Below are 25,337 nucleotides of genomic sequence, written 5' to 3'. Positions count from 1 at the left end.
AGGAGGTACAGATCATAGGGGTCTGGTTGATGTAATTGTGTTCCAGGCCCAGGAATTATGCAGGATGGACCTGCTGGTTCCTACCTCCCTTGTACCACCTGCATTATAGTTATACAGACTCTTGTTACTTTTTTTTTATTATTGTTCATTATAATTTTTTGGCAGGATAAACATGAATAAATCATAAATAGACATGAAAACTCCGCTGTTACTATGTTGAAGTTCTGCTCAGAATCTTTGCTTGGTGTAATAGGTACACTGTGTGCTCAACACGTACATCCTACTGCTCTCTTTGGAATAACCCTGTAGTCATAACAGTTCTTTTTATTTTAGACCTGCAGTGAAATAGGTCTGCATTGACTCATTGTCTCGACGGAAGCCCATTTTCTGTAGTGACATGGAAAATACACATAACAGTAGCTAAATCATTGATACATCTAAATTAATAAAATTACTAGTTATTCCTATTGGCAAGAAGAAGAAAACTATGTGTGCTATTAATCTAATGTGTTTTTCAGTGTCTCTACCACATGCACAAAGGTTTATTTGATTATCAAAAACTCAGCGTTCATGAGTGCTAATCAGCCTTCGTCTCCCTGCACCTTCATATGACTGGAAAGGTACTCACAGAGAGATCTCATTACACCAGCGTCAGACTCAAATTAAAAAGCGATTTGTGAATCCCTCCCTCCCCAAGCCCTTATTTGGACATCTCTTTATACAATCTGCCACCTATTAATACTGCAAGTCAGCCTGCTGACTGGGTGCGTGAGCAAGCGGTTTGTTTACATACGTGTGCATAATGTGTGAAGGTGTGTGTTTGTGTGTCTGCTGGCAGCTGTGTCTTTGTGTGCATCTTCAAGGATGCACAACTGTGAGAGTGCTTATATATATGCATGCACACCTATTCATGTGAGCGAGTGTATGCATATCTGCATGTGTGCTTATGTACAGGCACGCTTGATGTGTTTGTGTGTCCTAAAATGTTTACATATGGATAAGCCCATGGTTCTTATAACCTTCAAGGGAATCTGCAGACCAGTTCAGACCAGTTCAGTAAACATATGTGCACAGTGACCCTTAAAGGGACACCCAGTACAACGCGCATGTTGAGCATCAGAAAGACACACAAATACATACATACTGTATGTCACACAGATATATAAACCGTGTAAAAACACACATTTATATACCCCATGTACAGACATAGATATATACATACACACATGCATAGAAATATGTAATGTAAAGCACGCATGGACAAACATACTTTCTGTCATGCACAGAGCTGTTCAGCTCTCCTTCAGTCCCTGGCAGTCCCCTGTCCTATCAGCCTTTCATCCCCATCAGTCACCGATCCCCTTTCAGTCCCCCACCCTATCAGTCTTAGTCTCGTGTCCGTCTCAGTCTGAGCTGTTTTATTCTGAACTGTGGGAATACAGACAACTCCCATGTCTGAACTCTCTGATTAAAAATCTCTGCTGGAGGGTCTGTCACTTCTCTTTTAAACATCTGTGTGTATTTTTCACACGATCCCTTCACTAGGAGTTGAAATCACCTCTCTCTCTCTCTCTCTCTCTCTCTCTCTCACACACACACACACACACACACACACACACACACACAAATACACTCCTCTTGCTCCCTCGTTCTCCCTCCAGCTGATTTCTGGAAGATTTCGCAAATCATCAGTGGAGCTGTGTATACAAATGTGTGTGTGAGAGAGAGAGGGAGAGAGGGAGAGAGAGAGAGAGAGAGAGAGAGAGAGAGGGAGAGAAGGGGAGAGAGCAAGAGGAGAGTCAGAGCGAGGCAGAAGCCAGCCGTCGAGGCAGGACTCCCGAGCTCAGGGCAGCCAACTGAAACAAGAGCGAGACAAAGCCTCAGAAGTCACTCCTGAGCTACACTTGTTCCACTGCGGGTGCCGGCTGGCCGTGTCTGTGAGTGTGTCCGTGCGACAGAAAGCCAGAAGGTCCAGGTGAGCACTAGAACAGAAGGACAACGCGCTCACTGGCCTCAGTGGATGGACGATTTGACCAGGGTGTCCTCCAAGAGCTGAGACTAAGCAGTGGGGCAGTCCAAAGCTGGGCAAATCTGGAGATTATAACTGGAGTCTGTGGAATCAAGAGGCATTCCATAGCTATCAACATGACTGGAACCCTGGCTGTAACCATGGAGTAGCGGTAAGTCACGGCAACAACACTGCAAGAACAACCTGGACATCATATTAATGTTCAATGTAATGACTGAATGGTCAGCTACTGGCAGACAAGCATGTCCTAGTACTGGCCTTCATTTCCAGACAGTCCTTCTGAGGGGGAGAGAGAGACTTTTTTTTTTTTTTTAAATCTAAAGCTATGCATGATTTGATGTGCGTGCATGTGAGTTTATGGTGTGTCGAATGTCTGCATGCCCATGTATGTGTGTAAGTTTGGATGGTGGAGATAGCGTCAACATAACTTGTATGAGTTTGCATAGTGTGTGTCTTTGTGAGTGTATGGATATATGTGAAAGGGGCTATAGAGTATATAGAATTATTCACAAAACTCCATTTTAAGAACATCCGTGACTGCAATTAAACAATTAAAAATACCAAAAATCTTGTATTTTGTTTGGTTACTTATGGTTAAGGTAAGGGCTTGTTAGGGGTTAGGGTCGTCATTGATTAGATTATGTTTTTTCCATAGAAATGAATGGAGAGTCCCCACAAAGATTTGAATACAAACATGGATGTGTGTGTGTGTGGATTATGTTTATATTACATTGTGGGGACTACAATGTCAATTTTTTTTTTACATTGTGAGGACCATTTTTCAGGTCCCCACAAAGATCTGTGAAGATTTCACAAATGGTTAAGGTTAGGGCCGGGTAGGGGTTAAGGTCATCATGTTGAGATTAAAGTTATCATTGATTAGATTAGGCTTTTCCTCATAGAAATGAATGGAGAGTCCCCACAAAGATATAATTACAAACCTGTGTGTGTGTGTGCGTGTGTGTGTGTGTGTATGTGCGTGCATGTGTGTGTGTGCGCGTGTGCGCACGCATATGGTAATGTGGATGGCATGATTGACGTTGTTTCTGTGAGTCTGTATGGCTCATGGTATTTAGTGAATTACAGCCATTACAGCTGTGCTTTGAGTCAGTCAGTCAGTTGTGCATTTGTTGTGCAAAAGTAATTTCTCTCTGAAATATTTATTCAGTGCTGGGTTTTAGCCGCACATTTTTAACTACAGCAGGTTCCACAGAGCCCCGTGTAGCAATTTTGCCCTCTGCATGCTTCATAACAAACTGCACAGAGCTAAACTGAGGGTCTGAACTCTTCGGGGGGATGCTAAAACCCCAGGAGGTGTTAGGTTTTAGATTGTGTCAGGGACACGTTTGTGAAGAACAATGTTCCAGCGTTGGACCTCCCTATAGCGCAACATTAAGTGTGCTGTGTGCCGGTGGGACCTTTTCCGGCACCCTTTGTCCTGGACGCCGACGCAGACACCTGGAAAAGTGTCTGACCCGGCAAGGTCCTCTCCTGTGCTAACACATTAGAAGCCCTAGCTAAGAGCATGCACACACACACACAGATACACATGCTCACCCACACACATAAACACTGACACTCATAAAGTGAGAGACAGGCACATGCCTATCTATACACAGAAACATGAACTCAGAAGCATAGAACCAAAGACACTACACATGATCACAACAACTGTATGCATTAATCATAATTTCCGATTATAAATCTGTACATCACATTATTTCGTATTTAAATGCTCCAATACCACACTGGGCAGGATGGTGGCTCTGTGGGTGACACTATTGTCTCAAACTTCCAGTAAAAGCGATACAAATTTTGCCTCTGTTCAGAGTGTGTGAAGCTTCCCGTTAAACACCTGTATCACAGTGGTGTTTCTGGTTAAACACCTATATGTCACAGTGGTGTTTCCCGATAAACACCTGCACATAACGCTGGTGTTGCCCATTAAACACCTGCATATAACACTGGTGTTGCCCATTAAACACCTGCATATAACACTGGTGTTGCCCATTAAACACCTGCATATAACACTGGTGCTCCCCATTAAATGCCTGCATGTCACAGTGGAGTTTCCCGTGAAACACCTGCATGTCACAGTGCTGTTTCCCATCAGACACATCTCACTGGTGTTTGCCCTGAAAAACCTGCATAACACACTGGTGCTTCCCATTACACACCTGCACATGCTGGTGTTTCCTGTTAAACACCTGCATATCACATTGGAGTTTCCCCATTAAACACCTAAACATCACACTGGCATTTCCCAATAAACACCTGCGTATCACAGTAGTGTTTCTCTTTGAGCACCAGGATGCCACAATGGTGTTTCCCATTAAACAAATGTACATCACACTGGTATTTCCCATTAAACACCACTACAATATGTTCTGTTAAACAGCTATGATGTGGTGTAAACTACTCAGGGTTTAAAAGTACGCCTCACTTTATGGTATACAGATCATTGTCCTTTGAGATCAACGGCGATCTTTAAGGGCTTGGGGAAATATTTAAATTGGCCTTCCTTAAAAATGAGGAGTTCGTTTTCCATAAACAAATAAATCAAATAAATGGTGCAAGCCGTGCAGTCTTCTCAAGGAGACACAAATACTACGAAAAAGCATCGCTAATGCATTATTCCGTATGAGTAAACTCAAATGCAGGCCATAGACGTCGCTGCTAACATGTATCTCATAAGCCAGAATCCTCAGGCAGCAGGAGCGCCAACCATTCAGAGAAACGTATCAGTTCTGATATTAATTTAACCACAATTTGAACTGATATCTTTTTTATCGTGATCTGGTTATATTGGGCATTACTGGACCAAGGGGAAACAGAAGGAACACAGAGAATGTTAAATCAATAAACCTGGAAAAGAGGGTTATAAATCTATTGAGAAATATAAAGTGTGACTGACATGCCTCTGCTTTCTAAATAACCCCAGTCTGTACGTGACTGATTGTATATATTCCTGCCATTGAAACAGTAACTGAAATTTACTAAGAAGGGGATATTTACTAAGCAAAAGCTACGTTTTTCTTTGCATCGACATTACAGTCTTTGATTCAGTTGCTAAAAGCTTATCTTTACCTTTACTTTCTATTAGTTATCTTTGCAGTCCTTTGTACTATTCCTTCGTTTGGTCTTCCTAATCTCAGACAATGAAAAAATTGTCCTGTTACCAAATGGTTTCCGGGTTTTGGTCTCTCAAGAGACCCCAGTTTTATACCTTTCAGGAAGGCACATAACCTGAATTTCTTCTGTAAAAATACCCCGATGGATAAACTGTAAATATGTAAATATGTTACCAGTGATAGCTGCACTGGATTTCAGTGTCAGGTGGATGGAATATGCATCGTATTGACATAGTCTTTAAAAAAGGCTGTGTCTTCCCTTTATAAACTGAAAGGGGCACCACTGTCACTAGAGCAGTGTAGTACGCGTAGTGTCACTGCTGCTCCGCTTTACAATACAAAGATCACCTTGAAAAGTCCTTCTCCCGCCTCCATATCATCAAAACGATGTTACTGCCAGGGGTGGAAGAGCAAACCTGTCGTGTCTGAATTTCACCCTGGGTCTCAATCTGTCCCTTTAGCTGGGGTTGTACATCTGGGAGTTTAATCAGTTAAAAGTGGTGATTACTTGTTACGAGGGGGATGTGCGCTGATGTCCTGGCTTCTTGGTGCCCCCCTGCCTCCCCATGCTACTCTACTGAGAAGGGCAGTTGCACATGTCATGTTCCAAGCCTTTTAGCTGGGCACTTAAATGCCAGGATGGGGACAATTACACATGGTGGTTCGGTTAAATAATCACAAATGATTTTATTTGTTATTTAATTAGTTCCTTGATTAGATTAAGGTTTGTCTCGGAAGGGACAATTTTACCCATTTGCTCTGGAATATATTTTAGTGACAAAATTCAGGTTATATGTCTTTTTTAAGGAGGTTAGAGCAAGACCCCTGTCGGGACATCTGGGAACTGCCCATGTTCCGAAAACCAGTAAAATTCAGGTGAACAAACTGATTTCTTTAAAAACTGCCTTTTGCTTTCCTATTTTTGCATTGCTCTTCTTTTATGTATATAGTGTATATATAGTATATATATATACATATTCATATATATATAATTTAATTTCTTATTTTTTTGGGGGGTTGCAATGCACCTGTTGTTCTACAGAGCAGAACACAAAGCAGGATTAGGGGACAGACAAGGCCGAGCTCCAGAGGGATTGCAGTGGCCTGTATTCGGCAGGATCTGGATTAACGGCGTGGCGTAAAGTGGACTGAAGTTGTTATATAAATGACAGCGTCTGCCGTGATGCGCTGCACGGTGTACAGCTGTGACCCATTCACCTGCAGTCCCCTCAACCCCCCCCCCCCCCCCCAACCCCCTCGCACACATACACTCCTGCGGTCGGGTGACCACATGTAGACACGGAGACTTTAACACAAGCTAACCCGCTTCGCCAGAATGATCAAAAGGTCTGCTGTCAAGGGTATTAATGTTAAATGGGAGTTTAAACATCCACACAGAATGCTGACGCCACCCTCTTGTGCAAATTAAACTGAGGGCCAGAAGCAGGAGATACAAACATATAGCACCTCCATTCACCTCTCAGAAACACAAATATGTACAGACAACCATGCAGGCCCTGCCATTCTCTCCTGCCTCCCCCCTGATCCAAACAATGACGACCATAACCTTAATCCCAAGTAAGCAAACAAAATGCAAGACTTTCGGTGTTTTTAGTATTTTGATTGCAGTCATAGATTTTTATAAAATTGAATCTCCCCATGTGGGGACCGAAAAAAATGGTCCCCACAACGTCAGAATAACTAGTTTTTATTACATTGTGGAGACATTTCTTCCCAGCAATGTAATGTATACCTGGACCACACACATATAAACACACACGGACACGCACACAGACACTCACACGCACACGCTCAGATCCTCCACTACACCCCCGCAGCTCCACGGCCTCCTGCTTCCACTTATTCATTTTTGCTGTCACTAACTAATGAAGCCATTAGCACACCTGCATAAATTATTACCAACACAAGCCCCCCCCCCATGCTGTGGACTGAATTAACACTAAAGCTTAGCACCAGACAGGCACCACTACAGACCACAGGAAAAAAAACTATGATTCTCCCATCCGCTGGAACGTTGACTCTGAGGAATCTTTTGGGTATAAATCATACTACTGGCCCCCGCCTATAGATTTTTAAATTATGATGCTTATTAAATGGAGACGTCTCTTGTACCCTTACCGTGTTTTGCACAGAAGTGATACTGAAGTACTGCGTTTAAAAGATTCACTTGGTTTATGCTTTACTGTAGCCTTACTAACCTCGCCTGCACAAATAGTGTTTCTTTGCCTTGTTGTTAACGGATCGACTGTCTGCACCTCGGTTTCTGCTGATTCTGGTCATTCTGCTGTTTCACCTGATCAGTGACTTTCCCCAGGGCAATTCCCAGCCTCCCCTGGATCCAAATAATATTTATCCAATGCCCAGAATCTGCACTATTTCTTATGCAATTACATATTTCTGACATTTCCTGTGTGAAATCTCTTCTTTAAAACATGCTATTTTCTCGACTATGACCCTTCTGTATATTACAGGAATTTCTCTTCACAAAATACAAGCAAAATGGTTTAGTTTAATTTTTAAGATTACCAAGGTGTAACTTAAGGGAAAAACACACCGATAACTAATCAATCACAAATTGTCAAAATGGAATGTAAACAAGAAGCAGTGAAATTACTGCAGCCGTCAAGCTGTCTGTAATGATAAATTACATCGTGTGGCAGAAAAGAAAGACACAGAATGTGCAAATATAAAACTGATGGCCTTTCAAGCTACCTAGGATGAGTTAGAGGTGTCCAAACTGATACAACCAGGAGCAGTGATAATGAGTTTCTGCCTAATAATTTTTGCTGTAGTCATCCAATGTAAATTCTCAATTTTAATACTGGAAAGAAAGCCTTTCGATCATCCTGTCCAGACATGCAATGTTACAACCTACAGCTGATCCTCAGGCTGTGTCTGTGTAGCATAAAACTTCTATATAGCTATGAAAAACTGTGACTCAAGGCCAGGAGCTGAAGAGGTTTTTAATAAAAAAAGGTATGAATAAAAAGCTTTATCCATATTTATGTTATAAACTATAACTGCCAGTCTGTGTCTTTGCAGGATGCTGCCCAGATGGTCAACCATTTCCTGGAGACCTTTTCCTCTTTCCAACATCCAATAGATAATACCCAGTCACCAGGCAGTCACATCCAATAGGCAATATCCAATCACCAGGCAGGTAACGCCAGTAGCCAATATCCAATCACCAGGCAGGCACATCCAATAGCCAATATCTAATCACCAGGCAGGCACATCCGATAGCCAATATCCAATCACCAGGCAGGTGCTCAATCAAGCACACACTGTAATACAGTGACACATAAATTATCACTGCAAGACAAGTTCTGCCCACTTTTTCTCAACATTAATTCACAAGCCCTAATCTTCATCTTATTTGACCTCTTAACGAGCCTATGTGTAAAATGGCCAAGAGCATCCTCTTTCATATGAGCTCCTCAGGGGGCTGAGCCAGTGTGTCTGGTCATGGGGCGACGAGCAGCTGACATCACCAATCCAGTGACAGAGTTAGGTGTACCACTGGCGGAGGGGCGGAGCTGGAAGATGGGGGGCAGTGAAAAAGTTGGTGGGATGTTGCCACAAAAATGGGGCCCCCTTTGCAGTGTGGGGGTGCAGACATCCCCTGGACTCCAAGCGCTGACCTCCCTAAAGAAAAGGAAACACCCTGGCCAATCCGAGAACACTACCAGCCAACAAGGTGGAGGCGATGTCACAGATGCTGTGGTGACCTCACTATTGAGGATTTCCCATGAGTCAGAAGTTGATGTCACTAGGGAATCCTCACAGAATACAACTAATAGCATCACGCAAGGTGCAGTAAATGCAGATGGGGGAGGCGGGGTCTACTGCCATCGGATGATCAAGCTGAATACTGCACAATCAGGAGGACCATCGAGCTGCCAGCTGAAAAGCAATAGAAGCTCCCGGTACACTAACGGTAGCATTGTTGCATCAGAAGCAGTCGGTGGAGTGATCTCTGATGCCGATGAAGGGGTGGAGCCAGTGCCTAGTACACCCATACAACAGGACAGGGGGCGGGGCACAAAAGATTGGCAGGCCAGTCCTCGGCCCTGCCCCCTGGCTCCCCGGCTGTGCACTAAGTGTGGCCGACGGCAGACCCCCACCTCGACCTGCATGTCTCCAACCTGCCGTAGGAGGACGGCCCTACTGAAATCAAGTGGGGTAGTCCCCCTGACACATGCAACACCCAAATCATCTAGTCCACCTTCCCCGACACACACATATCCAAAACCATCTAGCCTCACCCCACCATCACAAAGACCAACAACCCAAGCTACCACACAGGCTCTGCCCACTCACACACTCTTTAAGCAAGCCATCCCTACTCCCCAGAATCCCACAGACTCGCAACCTAGTACACCTCTTCCTTCTACATACACACTCCCCACACCAACAACCCCAGGCACCCCAAACAAAATCCCTGACTCAGAAGCTCCAGCAGAACCTTCGATTGCTTCAAGCCACCAAGTGGACCCAGCTCTGTTGTTCCCAGATGCCCACAACCATCACGTTCTTCTGTCAACACCGGCAATCCCACAATGCAACGGCATTTCCGGGGGGCTCCACAGTCGGCTGCAAAGCGTGGAGGAGAATCTAATCTACAATCAAGAGAAGATAAAGGTCCTGCTCAACGTCATTCAGGACCTTGAGAAAAACAAGGCTCTAAGTGAAGGGTAGGTGGCAAAGATGGCCAAGCAAAGCGTGTGTAGGCCCACATATTGTTTATGGTATGTCATCTCGCTGTCTGAAAAAAGTCGCAACAGCAATGTCAACGCACCATGGTCATCCAACAATATAAATGGTCTTCATAGCTACAAACATAGCTGTGTCGTCAATCAAAGCTTTGGTGTATATCACTCTCTTCCAAGGGTGCTTTGATTTCACAGCACAGTTCATTTTATTCTGTTGCGTTACCGTTCAGTGGGTACAGCTGTATCGTCTCAAAAGACACAGTGCCAGAGGCTGGAATCCGCGTGCTTATTATTAAAACGTGCTTATCCCTAAACACTACATCACTTCATCCAGAGGGGGATACCCACAAATTTAGGCCACTGAAATCAATGAAGTGTATAACTGATAATAACTTATAACTTATAAATAAAAAATAACTACAAAAATAAATAAATAAATAATGACTAGCAGCAGATTTGAACTTGCTGTTTTTTATGACATGCTAGTTGCATTTTAACAATGTTCACAAACAAATTCAAACCAATCAAAATATATGACAGCAAGCCTCTAGTTTTAGTCTCCTGGGTTTTATTTAGACTATAACACATTCCATTAAAAATACATTGTATTTTATTATAATGTATGCACAAGGTAAATGAAAGTCTTTGTGAAATACCTAGAGGCAGGGTCAAAGGTCAGTCTAATTTAACAGCAGTTACATCATTCATTTACTCATGAAGGTTTAAACCCAGTGCCGAGCCCAGGGTTGCGACATCCCACATTGTTTCCGGGTCTGGTAACGGTCAGGAGATTGACCATAACCCCCCGTAACGTAGGTGTGAGGCTATGCATTGTTTGATGGAAGCAGCGACTGTGCTGGGTGTCATGTGACACACCTGCCTTCACCCTCCCCCGAACACACCTCCCACAACAAACCCACAACTACTGTACTTCTCTCCACGGCACCTCCATTCCACAGTCCCCATGGTAACGACAGCCCCCACCCCCTGTGTGGCTCGCCCCTGTTTTTAGCTTGATCTTAGGGAGAATTCTTCTCCTTCTCAGTTCCTTCACTCTCTCTTCCGCCTTCTCCCTACGTCTATCTCTCCCGCAAGCCTAAAAAGCTTTCTCTTCCCCTGCCTGCCTCTCTTCCCCATCCCACCGGCCCCCATCTCCCTCCTTCCCACTCCCCCTCTGTTCCATCTCTATCCTGTTTTCTTCCTCTCTCCCTTTTAAAATCCCCCGTATTTACATCCTTTCTTTCACTGTGAAGTTCCCCTCACTAAAAGGAAGAAATTGTAATGTAACTAACCTAGTAAATATTACCGCATGAACTGTGTAATTTATTTATTTGCTGCGTTTTTGAATGTGAGCGTGAGGGGGTGTACCTTTCAATGATTCTCATGCGCGTCTGTGCATGCATATGGGCAAGAAAATGTCTTCCCTCATTACCGGCACCTCAATCTGCTCCTGTCACCTTGTTTTTGCGACAGTCGGTGTTCCTACAGGACTGGACAAGACTTGAACAACTGCTCCACGTGCCAGACCATGGCCTGCATCATTTACAGGTATCTGCAAACATGCATGTCAATGATGCCTACACCTCCACCCCCACAAACATTCAGCCTCTACCTGCGCTCTCTGCTTGATGGTTATCCGGACTGCAGATGTCTGCTTTGCATCATAATTCACTACATTCCTCCCCTTTCACAACACAGATTACTGTGTAGACATTTCTTTCTCAAAGCTACCTTTTTTTTCCTGTCCCACGTTTTGCTTCTCTCCATTCCTTTCCTGACTTTTACACATTTCCCTCTCTTCTCTGGTCTCTTTGTCACTTTCTACATACATCTCCATCTGCTTTCAGCAATTTGGCTCCCAGAAAGATTATTTTAAATGTACTCTTTCAGGATGTCAGTTTACCACATGATACTCACATCCGCACACACACACACAGACACACCCACACAGACACACACCTGCAAGCACAGACACGCCGTCGCATTTAAACTTATATGCACATATATATGTTTAACATATTTCTGAATATTAAAAGAGACAATATTTTGCTTACTAATTTACCGAGATTAAAAGGAGATTTTTTGTATTAAGCACCTTGAGACGGAACAAAAGCAAAAGACAAAGATTATACATCGTATTAGCATGTGTGTGGGAAGGCTGAATTGTCAAAGGAGCTGTTCTTTAATTATTTTCCAGCAGAAAATGAGAGTTTGATGCTGGTGGTCTGGAGATATTTCGGCTGGTCAATTTGAATTAATGTGCACGGAGGAGATGAAGTGGAACATCGACAGAAGGAGACGATGTGCTGAGCCAGTCTGGAGACCTTGAAAAGCCCATCTACTGCTAGGACACACACACACACACACACACACATGCGTGCACACACACGCACATGTCAGGTATACCTATCCTTATGGGGCCCGCTCATTCACTTCTATGGGAAAAATGCTAATGCTAACTATGACAACCTTAACCCCCACCCTGCCCTAACCATAAGTAACAAGAATTTTTGCATTTTTAGTTTTTTCCAGGAAACCGGTCCCCATAAGGGAACAAAACCGGATATTTATCATACTATGGGGATAACATGATATCATAAGGATAGGTGTACCCGCTCGTGCAAACACACACACACACACACACACACACACACGCATGCACAAACACCCTTTGAGGACTGCAAAGTTTGCTGCATACAAAAACCAGACCAGGCTCACACACCAGATGCTCCTAAATGTGCTGAGTCGTTCCCAATTAGTTTTAGGAGCCGCCGGAGCTAATCAGGTACAAGCTCCAGTCAGAACCATTAGCAGAACTGACCCTATAGTAAGTAATGAGGCGGTAGCACGATGACAGAGATGACAAACACACATTCAGACCAAAGAATACTAATAGGCCCCTCTCTGTAGGCTCAGGGTTGGCATGTGCCCTCTTTCTCACGCTGTCTGGGTCTCTGTGCATTAATAAGGGATTTGCTCTCTGTTGGTGGATGATTTATTCATCTGGCTCTATTGTTGCTCCTTCTCATCTACATAACCGCAATTTTCCCCATTTCATTGATTTCCCCACCTCATATTCTGTTAATCTCATTCTGTGTACTCATCCTGTCGTCTGGATGACAAGTTCAAGATGTCATTAAGTCTCTTTCGGATGCTGACGGGGTCTCAAACCCTTAATCCGGCAGGGACTTCTACTTCACTGGACACTGAACTCCCAGTTTTCTTCATTTCCGGCACAAAATATCCTCTAGACATGATTCGTTTAGTTTATTCTACTTCATTCCGATTCAGGCAAAGTTCCATACAGACACTGACAAACACAGGGCACTTATACACAGTCTCGTGAACTTGCAGATGCCTGAGATACCGACACAGGCATCCATGCAAACCTCCATACAGGCTGACACACATCACACGCCGAATGTATCCATGAATGAGTGAGCGATGTCACATCTCTGTTCTTCCACAGTGTGGAACATGACTTTCGCCTGCAGGAAGACCGTTTCAAAGGCGTTCTGGAATCCCTTGAGAGGGAATATGACATTCCAAGTCTAGAACCTCCTGTTCCTCCAATAACCAGCTACAAGAACAAAGTGAAGAAGCTGCGCAGGAAGTGCTTTTGGTGGCTTTAAACCCTGACTGGCCTATTCTTTCAGTGGCTGTGGGGGAGGCTTTCAATATCTGTCATGGAAATGCAGTCTTTTGCCGATGATTCTCTACCGAATTCTCCTGTCCAACTGGTTTGCCCCATGTCATGCTTTCCAGAAAGAGTTCAAGGATAATGTCCTCCAGGACCTGCAGGTGTCCCCAGCTGTCTTCCATGCACCCACCATACTGCTACACGATACAAGAGGGACTGTCTCTGGTCAGTTGTAATCATGACAAGACTAAACCTTCTGGTCACACAGAGAAATGAACAATCCATCTCCTTTCCTTGAATAGCACAAGCCTCCATTGCTAGGAGAGTGATGGACATTTGTGATATATGGAGTACTGAAGAGATTGCATTGAATAACCATTATGGTGTCACATAGAGAAGAGGCGGAGGTCTGTGTGCTGCATCCTAATCATGCTGCAGTTGTCAAGTGTGCACCGGAGTTTACTTTCTCTGCCGACTGCCGATCACAAAAGTGGTACAGAGGGTGTCACACATGCAGTAGATGCTCTATAGCCTGCCAGTTATAAAGGTGGTGCAGAGAGTCTTACACACACAGTCGCTGCTCTGCAGACTGCCGATAATAAAGGTGGTGCAGAGGGTACTACACACAGCTGCTGTCCTTGCAGACTGCCGACAATAAAGGTGGTGCAGAGGGTCTCACATACACAGCAGATGCTCTGCAGACTGCTGATCATAAGGGTAGTGCAGAGGGTATTACACACAGCTGCTGTCCTTGCAGACTGCCGATAATAAAGGTGGTGCAGAGCGTCTCACATACACAGCAGATGCTCTGAAGACTGCTGATCATAAGGGTGGTGCAGAGGGTATTACACACAGCTGCTGTCCTTGCAGACTGCCGATAATAAAGGTGGTGCAGAGGGTCTCACATATACAGTAGATGCTCTGCAGACTGCTGATCATAAGCATGGTGCAGAGGGTATTACACACAGCTGCTGTCCTTGCAGACTGCCGATAATAAAGGTGGTACAGAGGGTCTCACATACACAGCAGATGCTCTGCAGACTGCTGATCATAAGGGTGGTGCAGAGGGTATTACACACAGCTGCTGTCCTTGCAGACTGTTGATAATAAAGGTGGTGCAGAGGGTCTCACACACACAGCAGATGCTCTGCAGACTGCTGATCATAAGGGTGGTGCAGAGGGTATTACACACAGCTGCTGTCCTTGCAGACTGTCAATAATAAAGGTGGTGCAGAGGGTCTCACATACACAGCAGCTGCTGCCCTATAAACTGCCAATTATAAATTTGGTGTAGAGGGCCTCACACACAGCTACTGCCCTGCAGACTGGTGATTATATAGGTGGTGCAGAGGGTATTAGATGTAGCTGCTGCAATGCAGACTGTCGATTGTAAAGGTGGTGCAGAGGGTCTCACACACACAACCGCTGCTATGCAGACTGCCAATTATAAAGGTAGTACAGAGGGTATTACATACACAGCCACCGCTCTGCAGATTACCAACCATAAAGGTGGTGCAGAGGTAGTTGCTGCTTTGCAGACTGCTGTCCATAGTAACATGAAGGTCCGGAGGTCCGGTGAGGGATGGCTGTCTGGTTGATTGGTGCCTCCTTATTACAGAGATGCAGCCTGTATTTTTTACTTAGTGTCACCAGTAACTGAAACAAAACAAGACCCACACTCTGCCATGTTGAGGTGGCAGGTTAAATGCCCCCAGGTCAAACGTGAGTATACGCTTTCTTATTTGTGTGATACCTCTGCTGCTCTGCTCCAGGTAAAGATATTTGACCTCTTACTAATCTGTACCTCCTGTCAGGTGCCCAAACTCTTTTCCGTCATTTTCCTTCTCTCCCCCATTCTCTACATCTGTCATTTACTCCGTTCCATTCTTTAGATCTCCTCATTCACTCCTCACCCTTACTAATGAAATTCACTTGCATAGGTGTAGATTTAGGAAGAGACAATGGCAATGGCTCCCATTTGTTGTTGAGAAAGTGAATAGCTGTCCCACTCAGAAATACGTGACCATCGAAAATTTTGTATGGTGTTGTATTAGCTGTGTCCCACAGGGTTGCACATATCTAGTAATTACAATACAAGCACTTAAAACACATATAGAGGCAGAACAATATAACCATCCCATATTTATAAAACATTTACATAACCAGAAGTTTTTTTTTAATTGTCTCTATTACGATTGCTGTTGCACAGCGCATCCTGCAATCCTTCACCTGCTCTCAGTTCTTGCGCCGTTCTTTGTTAGCACACCTATGAAAAATCTATGAAAGCAAATAAAGTGTATTTTCAATTAGCTGTCGTGTATTTATTCACCTTTTTCGCATTTTATTGGTTCTCTAGTTGTGTGCGAGTGTGTGTGTGTGTGAGGGAGGGGGAGCCTGCAACATGGGTGAGGAAACACTGCCCCTCGCTGCAAACCACTTCTTGCAGCACTTGCACTAGTTCCGGCTTGAAATTGAAAACTTTGACACACGTCGGTGTGCCGGGTCAGTATGTACCTTGGAGGCCTATCGCTCTCATTTCCATTTCTCATTTCCTCCCTCTAATTCCAGACACACGCATTCATGCACAGGCATACAGGAACAGAGACGGGATGCATGTGCACAGGTACCGGCATACAGGCACAGAGACGGGACGCATGTACACAGGTACAGGCATAAAGGCACAGAGACGGGATGCATGTGCACAGGTACAGGCATACAGGCACAGAGACGGGATGCATGTGCACAGGTACAGGCATACAGGCACAGAGACGGGATGCATGTACACAGGTACAGGCATAAAGGCACAGAGACGGGATGCATGTGCACAGGTACAGGCATACAGGCACAGAGACAGAACGCATGTACACAGGTACAGGCATACAGGCACAGAGACGGGACGCATGTACACAGGTACAGGAATACAGGCACAGAGACGGGACGCATGTACACAGGTGCAGGCATACAGGCACAGAGACGGGACACATGTGCACAGGTACAGGCATACAGGCACAGAGAAGGGACGCATGTTCACAGGTACAGGCATATAGGCACAGAGACGGAACGCATGTACACAGGTACAGGAATACAGGCACACACATTGGCATGGATGCTGACTGGGGGAGGGGGGATTCTAGGTCTTGACCTTTAGGTTAGGGGGGGGGGCTCAGCCTATTTAAGCAAAACAGGGCATCGACCTCCCTCATGATTAAATTTGCCGAGAGGAGGCGGTGGTCCCCCATGATAAAGTTTTCTGAACAAGGGGTAAGAAATGTATAGGAAAAAAATATACGACAGATTTGCTAAATGGTTTCAGAAAAATAATTTTTCTAGAACCACCCATGATGCCGACCTACACACACACACACAAGTTGGTCTTCCTACCTAAATGGGGACCGTCCATTCATTTCTATGGGAAAAACCCTAATCCCAATCACGACACCCTTAACCCCTACTCAGCCCTAACCTTAACCATAAGTAACCAACCAAAATACAAGACTTTTGGCACTTTTACTTTTTTGATTGCATTCACAGATTTTTATAAAATTGAGGTTGTCCAAATGAGGACCTGAAGAAGTGTCCCCAAGAGTAAGGAAGTTTCAGGTTTTACTGCACCTAGGGGACATTTTGGTCCCCAAATGTGATCTATCCAAACCCACTCACATACACACACAGAGTCACATATTACACTTGTGCTCTAGGCTGTAGGAGACAAACTGTTTAGACTGATTAGACTCCGCTCATCATATCCTAAACATACTTAAATATTAAAGATTAGTTTTTCTCCACCTTTTACCTCACACTGAGTGCACATGATCCCACCCCAATCACTTGTCCTTGCTAAGTGTACAAAGCAGAAGACACCAGATTCCGTCTTGTTCTGATCTGACTCCACCCCTTTCTTACCCCGACCCCATTCAATAGGCTGGCCGCATCAGTGGGGGGGGGGGGGGGAGATCTCACCAGCTCACCAGATCCCGGAATAAACAGCACAGGAAAAGACAGAACGATGCTGTGAAACTCACAATGAGAGGATGTTCTCGACCCATAATGATGACAGTCCTGTTGATGGGTCTCAGTAGAGTGGCCACGACATCCTCTATGTGCTTGAAGGTGTTTCCCTGGAAGACATTAGGAAAAGGATGATTACTCTGAGCAGAACTTCATAAACTCTGGACCCGAGAATTTGAACGTATCAGAATGCTCCTTTGCGTGTGTATCTGTGAGCCTGAGCAAGCATCTCTTTGAGGGAATGTCTGTACGTGCAAGTGTGTGTGACTCACAGTCCATCCCTAACACTGAGATAAGCCACTTTGACATTCTCCAAATCTGGAAAAAAACGGTCAGAAATCATTGGTCTTTTCCTGTCCACTATATTCACATTGCTCTTACTGTGCTGCCACATCCATTCGGTTTAATTTGTCCGGCTCTAACTTATGCCACACGTGCAGAAATGATTTACGGGGAATGCACCAACCGTAAGGCACATCGATCTCTCCGTCTGCTACTTGGGAATGTCCGCATATTATAAACGTTATGCTATTTCCCTATCATGGACCACTCAATATGTCTCTCAGTTTGTGTGTGTGAGAGAGAGAAAGAGAGAGAGAGAGAGAGCGAGATAATAACATTAGCCCGACTTGTTGGTGTAGTAGGTGGCCCTCGCCGAAAATGTTGACAGACTTTTGTTTTTGGCAGTGCAGCGGGATGTGAATCTGAGGAATCGATCCTCTGCTGAAAATATTACAGAACAGCAGGCAAGGCCACGCGCAGCAGGGAAAATAAGATAGAAGAAAGCGATGTTGCTGAAATCTTTAGTCCTGAGTCATGTACATGGTAACCCAAGGACAACCCTGTTGGATGAGTCAATGCAATATGCAGAAGGAGGATAGACTGATAGATGGGTTATTTATTTAATACTGCTAGCGGTACACTGCTCTTCAAGACGTAAGACACAAATTGTCTCTCTTAAAACACAAATTTCTCTCTTGCTCCAGGAACTGGAGTGGCCCCGGTACATGCAGGATATAGTGGGCATATTGGCTGAGAATTTGATGATGACAATGATTTGAAACTCAGCAAACTGCCTATAGATTTTCTCTTACTTAGCATGTCCCGCATTCGTCATACCATTAGAGCATGAGGTGCCTTGAGCTAAGAGCTAGTCGTATTACTTTATCAGCGGAACCAGTGAGACAAGCCAATTTCCTATTCATTTAACAGTAGATCAAGATTTAGCCCGACATAAAGGTTAGACCAGTGAATCTAATTGGATACCCAGGATCAAGTCTTCGATAAGAGAAAAGGCTGAATAGGTTGTCATGTGGGTGCACTAAGTGAGCTCTGACATGCTATCTTGCTAATCCCTGCCCCCCCCGATGGCAAAATATCAAATTGGAGCCACTTGACAGCAAATTCTCAGCCTGCGTCTTGTTGCCAGTCCTCCCCTGGTGGGATGAATTAGTAACATAGCATTGTGTTCTGCTGCAGATGTTAAGTTAACAATGTATACTGTAAATCAAAAAAAAAAGAGGCTGAACTTTGCTTTCACCCAAGACAGACGCGTTTGGCATAATGCCTTCCTCAGCGTGCCCCTACGTGCGGACATGGTCAGTAGCACACTGAGGACGGCATCGCGCCGAAACGCCTCTGTGTTGGGTGAGGATTTCACATAAAATCATATTGGAGCAAAGTGCGACCTCTTTTTGTTGTACTTGATTGGTTCTCTCATTGCGGTCCAGCATGACAATTGTACTGTATTACTAGGATTGAACCCCTTTTATTTGTACCAAGTGAATAATGCACTTTGCAAGCTGTCCTTCGCTTAGGATTATAGGCTATAGAAGTTTACGATAGCGGACAGGCTAAGCCCAGTGGCTAAACACAGAGCTCGTATCACTGTTACACTTAAGATTAATGCTAGCATGGACAGCATTTCTGTTAAGTAGTACTCTGTGTAGTCCTTGATTGTATAACTCCATGGTGGGTACTGTAGTATTCTTAAACTATGGCCAGGGGGTTGAACTGCAGTATAATTTTGCAGGAATGTAAAGGAGATTTCACAATTTTATCACTGGGTGAGTTAGCTCCCTTGAACACTGCTCATCCTTGCGGCCACACTGGGCAAACCCCACCACAGAGAGGTGCCTCCCTAACTTACCACGTCCGTCCTGCTCAGCACCTCCAGGATGTTGCTGAGCAGCTCCACGCTGTTGTGCCGCTTGTCTCCGTCCTTGACTTGCTCCTGCATCTTGCTCATTAGCGTCCCATTCAGTTCGCGGAGCATCATGGGTAGGAGCACGTCTCGGCACTCTGCGGGCCACAGCGTGATGTGGAGGGTCATGCAGGAACAGTGAACGGTACATTCAGCACTCAGGTTAACTTCCAAATGTATGATTTATAAAATCAATTACCAAGTTATAAAACAATATCAGGAAATGAAAAATAAATACAGACACTTTCCGGGTTACAATGGCCCGTGTTACAATATTTCAACTTTACAATGGGTAAATGGTTTTCACTTTAAATACATTATTCAATAAATTACACGAGATATTCAATATAAAATAGGCTTTGTGCTAACAGTTTTGCCCAGCTGTAGGCTCATGTAAGTGTTTTAAGCACATTTAAGGTAGGTTAGGCTATTATGTTTGTTAGTATTAAAATGCATCTATGTCTTACGATATTTTCACTTTACGATACGTTTATCGGAACGTAACCCCATCATAACCTAGCGAGAGGATGTATATACATATCATCTTCATCAGTTATTATGCTTAAGGAACCCTTCAAAAAAAAGTATGTCATGCCACAGTATGTACATATGTACGGCCACAGTGTCTGCAGGTTTTTGGGTTACCATTCTGTTGGCACTTGAATATAGCCAGAGGACATAGTGAATTCACATCCTGCCCTAGTAACAGCTATAAGGAATTAATAGAGGTGAAATCCGGCACAGCCTTTGGCCCTTTGACGGCGCACTGCTGCTTGATGTGGATATTTTGAACCAGACACGCACAGCACAGAACAGCACGGGCCACCAACAGCACAGCCAAAAGCCGCGGCACATTACTCCATGGTAAGGAAGGGCATTCACGAACAACAGGACCCTGTGTCCCAGCCATGACAGCTTAGTGCAGCCAACGAATGTGAAATTAATATGTAAATTGCTGTGCTACTGATTCAGCGTCAAAGTCAAATATGGAGCATACTGACATTAAGGAAAGGCACGCGATATATTGCTAAAATAAATGTAAAATTGTCTTGTATATTCAGGGGCAAACTTTTTATCTTGCAGTTTATCTCTATCAGGTGATTTAAACCACTGGATTAAAATGATCCTTTACCAAGAAATTTATTGGAGAAATAAAATGTATGGTAGAGCAAAATAATCAGGTACAACAAAGCCATCAAGTACACCGAATGACACAGCGAAACATAGTCCAACACAGTGAAATACAGCACACACAATGACAGTGAAACACAGTACAATACAATGCAGCACAGTGAAACACAGTATAACACAACACAACACAGTGAAATACAGCACAACACAATAGCAGTGAACCACAATACAGCACAGTGAAACACACTACAAAGTGGTGAAACACAGCACAACGCATAATAAGGGCACAATGTATCCATGAAACACTGTATGACACAGTACTGCACAGTCAATCACGGTGTGGCACAACTTGGAGCAGGCCAGCAAAGAACTCCCAGTAAATTCAAAAAGCAATGCAGTGGAAAATGCCGGGGGTACAGCGCAGGAAGAACTCAGAGACGCAGAAGGGAAATGAGAGAGAATGTTGATCCTTGTTAAGTGGGTGCAAGCGATGTTCCAAAAAGGGAACAAGAGCTCACCACTGTGCTGCTGCGGGAGGATGCCTGTTGTTCTCCTGTTCGTCTCCCAGTCAAGAACAAGCTCTGTACCCTGTACCCTGAGCATTTGTTCTGCAGATTGCAGTGTTTTAACGAGCATCCGGAAAAACACACGCGCTTACCCAACCGAGCCAAAGCAAGGAGGGCTGTCTGGCTGAAAAACATCCAAGATGACAGCTTTGATAGCATTTATTTCTTATACGAGAATGTGGGTGTTTTTTTGTATGTGGCACCATTTTAGACCCAATGCTGTGCCATAGGATTAATCAAGGATCCTGAGCTGACCAGACTGTTCCGGTGTAAGTGGTGTCTAAAATGATACATTCGCTTTCTCCAGCTCACACGGCACATTTGCACACACTGCTCTCGTGAAATGATGTCATAACCACGAGCAAACCAAAATCACACGTTAATAAATCCGGAAGTCCGTTCTCACTTAGCGCTTACTTGCAGCAGGTGTCTATGGTGGGTAGTTCATATGCCGGATTTGTTCCGATCCATTTGCCGAGCCTCATTTGTCCTATTATTAGTTAATCATATGTTCTATTAATACTGATGCCTTTCTCCAAAACCACTGAAGTAAAAATAAAGTATTCATAAAGGAAAGAGGGTGCGAAGAGCTGCCACTGCCCGAATCACTGTGTGGAAAAATAAAGATATCAAACTGCATCCATCCATGCATACAACCTGGATGAAAAGGCAGTCGTCACAGAGGTACATAAGGCTAATCACTATTCCGCAAAACTGCAGGAGTATGGCCTGCGGGACGAAAAGCAAAGTGGCCTGTAGAGAATTCACAGGAAGATTGTGACATCATGCAAACGCCACTCTGGGGGCAGATTCAAACCTGCAACTGTCACATCCTGCGACAACAGCATCACCCGTTAGGATACGCTAGCTTCTCTGACATGGACAATGTGCAAAGGATTTTATTTTAGAAACCTGAACTGCAGGGATGCGCGGGGGGGTTAGCACCTACTCCCTGTACCTGAACGACTGAAAATGCCCCCTATATTCATGTCCCAAGTGGCCCAAGTCCCCGTTTTCAATGATCACTCAAAATCTCGCAAGCCGGTGGGGGTCAATTTACCGATTGTGAAAATTTACAAAGGTAGACCTGCCCCCCCTCCACCAGGCAAAATGTCAGCTGGCCCCCTTTCCAAACACCCGCACCTCTACAAGTCTGCTGCATCACTCCTGCACTATCACAGATCTCTTGTAGAAGTGGATGGAAAGTCTGCTGTAAAGCTACTTCACAAACAAGTTAAAAATGTAAATTACGCTGTGTCAAACAGCGCAAATCATATAGAAGAACTTATGAGACTGAAATACGAGTGTGTGCCAGTGCTCGGGGTGGGACAGGCCTGGAGCGCAGTGCTCTGCTGTCGTCTGAGTGGGATCCAGGCTGAGTGACAGCGGCAGTTAAGTGTTTTATTAATGCGCCGCGCTGAAGACTAATCATGCTGTCGCCAGGCCAGACATGCTGTCGTCTCAAACAGAGCCCTGGCCAATTACTGAGCCCTGCTTCTGAGTCCTGGAGCATCCGCAGGTGGCGCTGGAGATGCGGATTTGATGAATGGTTCGCCGTGCAGTAACAGCGTCCATAACATCCTGGATACCTGCCCCGTCTTTCCAAAAGGGCAAACCCAACCCATTATTATTTGTGCTGCATGCAGTCACCTCCGAAATGCTCACCCTTCTTAAGTATCAATTGTTTTTTTTTTTTTATTAAATTTTATCATGGAAAGTGGAGACCAGAGGCTGTGTATTAATCAAATGAGGTAGCTGTGCTGGTACAGTATTCATTTTAACTTAATCTCTGAAATATTACCCTCCTTGTTGGCCTCATAGCCACCAGTAATGCTATTTTAATGCTAATTTTGTGCACTAGTCAAGTCAAATGCTGCTTTACACATTGGGTTTTAATGTATGAAGAGAAGCACAGTAGTTTTGAATAAAAAAATATATAAAATATATTTTAAAATATATATATATAAAAAATTGAATCCTGAATCATTACCTTGTTTCCGGAAAAGTTTGCTCCCAACTATCTCTGTCATTGAGGTCACTTTCTGCTTCTCTGACTTGTCTGGAGGAATGCAGGAGTAGAAGTCATACAGGAGCTGACTGCAGCGGGCGGGGGGGGTGGGGGGGGGTGGAGGAGAAATCAGAATGAACAAATCTGTCATAGAAAGGGGCATCGTATTCAAATTGCTTGTGGGGGTGAAGGAAAGCAGGGAATCACGTACAGGCAGTCCCCAGGTTTCGAACGAGATCCAAAATTGTGCGTGCGTTCGTTATTACAAACCATTGTATTTAAGCTGAATTTTTTATATAACAGGCTTTTTGGTGGTCTGTTTTATAAATATGAGTTGTCCATAAGTTGGACGTTCTTAAACTGGGGACTGCCTGTAAATGACAAGTTGTACAAAATGCTTCAGAAATAAAGGATAAGGGCTTAACTGGAGGTTAATGGTATCATGCAGGGTTCATGCAGGATTCTGACACTGAACTCCTGGGTGAGAAGCAGTACTTCCCTAATCCATATTCAGGCATCATGCATCAGCTTATGTTCTCTGACATATATTCAGATAAAACCCTTTTATTAACACCATACTTGAATAAATGAAATAAGACTAACAAATGAGTCTCTGGGGTGGCCTGCTGAAGCCCAACAGTCTTCCAGAACATCAAAGAACTTGTGTTTTTTTATTATTAAGATGGGATTTAAAACTGTTTAAAGCAGCGTTTCCCAGTCTGGTCCTCAGGGACCCGCAGACACTCCACATTTTTGCTCCCTTCCAGCTCCTTGCTGTCTCTGTGATGCTGCAGTTTCAGCACATATACAGCAATGCTGGTTTGTTAGCACCAGTAGGTATCTGCAGATTCTTTCTTGCCTTTTAGTCAAACTGTGCTAAGCCACCCTCTCGGTCTCACTATTCAGTCTTCCCCAGCAACATCAGGGTTTTTCAGGCCAATTAAGGTAATCTTCTGATGTCAAGGAAGTGTGTCTTGGGGAGAGTGTGGGTGAGACAGGTGCACATAGGCAGGGGCGAAACTAGGACATTTTAAGGGGTATTATAATTCATACAGAGGGCTGCCTTTATGCTTTTTACTTAGACAAAAATGTTCTGAGGGTGGAACAAAAAAAATGATTGGTTCAGAGAGACAACCAATCACATTGTAGAGGAGGTGGGACCAAGACATCTGATTGGTTAGTCCTGCCTCTTATAGTTGCTTGGACCCACCTCCTCTATAATTTATCTCTCTGAACAAATTATTTTTTCAGTCTGGCCTCAGAACATTTTTGTGTAAGTAAAACTCCATGAGTGTAACTGAACACCTTTGAGGTTGCCTACTCTTCATTCCCCTACCTCCTGGCTTGGCTTGTCACATATAGCCTCTCCTTATGAACAGTTACTCACTATCAGTGGTGTGAGCATAAGTAAACTTTATCATTAGCCAATGGTATGTTCTGCATTGGTGAGTGACAGGAAGAGGCACTCTGGGAGCCAGTCAGCCCTTGTGGCCCCCGTTCCTGTACACATCTCAGAACATGGGCCTCTGGGCAAAAAGTGCCACAGGCTACCTGCTCACATTACCTATCCGCTATTGGCCACTTCAGATCTGCAGGCTTCAGCAGTACTCAGCAGAGTTCGCTGCATGGCTTTTCCCAGAATCCTCTGTGGGTCTTTGAAAACAGGGTGTGTGTGTGTGTGTGTGTGTGGGGGGGGGGGGGGGGGGGGGGGCGGGGGGCGGGTGGAGGATTAACTAGCTTCTCTCATATAGAAATGCCCCCAAGTTATATACGTGAACTACTTGTGCTCCCAGGATGAAAAAAGCAGCATAAAACATCACTTGCAATAATTCCTTTGAAGATCAATGAGCACTCTAGAGAACGCAGAGTTCAGCACTCCATCACTGAT

At 44.4% G+C, this 25,337-nt stretch overlaps 2 protein-coding genes across 11 annotated transcripts in view; one reads left to right on the top strand and one right to left on the bottom strand.

Annotated features, from left to right (window-relative positions):
• LOC125751037 (dedicator of cytokinesis protein 2-like) overlaps window positions 1–25,337 on the bottom strand; it is a 76,604-nt gene that overhangs the window by 28,139 nt on the left and 23,128 nt on the right. The window contains 3 exon segments of the mRNA XM_049029483.1: window positions 17,556–17,651; window positions 19,691–19,842; window positions 23,432–23,538. Of these exon segments, the coding sequence (XP_048885440.1) occupies window positions 17,556–17,651; window positions 19,691–19,842; window positions 23,432–23,538 (355 nt within the window).
• LOC125751039 (sialidase) lies at window positions 1,677–16,599 on the top strand. 10 transcript variants are annotated; one of them, XR_007400496.1, is made up of 5 exons: window positions 1,677–2,180; window positions 8,224–9,875; window positions 11,367–11,441; window positions 13,363–14,306; window positions 14,759–16,599. XR_007400496.1 is itself a non-coding variant. In XM_049029489.1 (4 exons), exons 2-4 carry the CDS (start codon window positions 8,647–8,649, stop codon window positions 13,523–13,525), a joined length of 1,467 nt encoding a protein of 488 aa, XP_048885446.1. In that variant the 5' UTR covers window positions 1,677–2,180; window positions 8,224–8,646; the 3' UTR covers window positions 13,526–16,599. The 10 variants fall into 10 exon arrangements, 3 of the variants coding, with proteins under 3 accessions (XP_048885446.1, XP_048885447.1, XP_048885445.1); XR_007400495.1 differs by having other exon boundaries at window positions 13,363–14,419; XR_007400493.1 differs by having other exon boundaries at window positions 13,363–14,419; window positions 14,646–16,599.

The sequence above is a fragment of the Brienomyrus brachyistius genome, chromosome 10 (assembly GCF_023856365.1).
Source record: "Brienomyrus brachyistius isolate T26 chromosome 10, BBRACH_0.4, whole genome shotgun sequence".
Lineage (NCBI taxonomy): Eukaryota > Metazoa > Chordata > Actinopteri > Osteoglossiformes > Mormyridae > Brienomyrus > Brienomyrus brachyistius.
The sequence above is the reverse complement of the archived record's forward strand: the minus strand, read 5'-3'. Positions and strand labels throughout refer to the sequence as shown.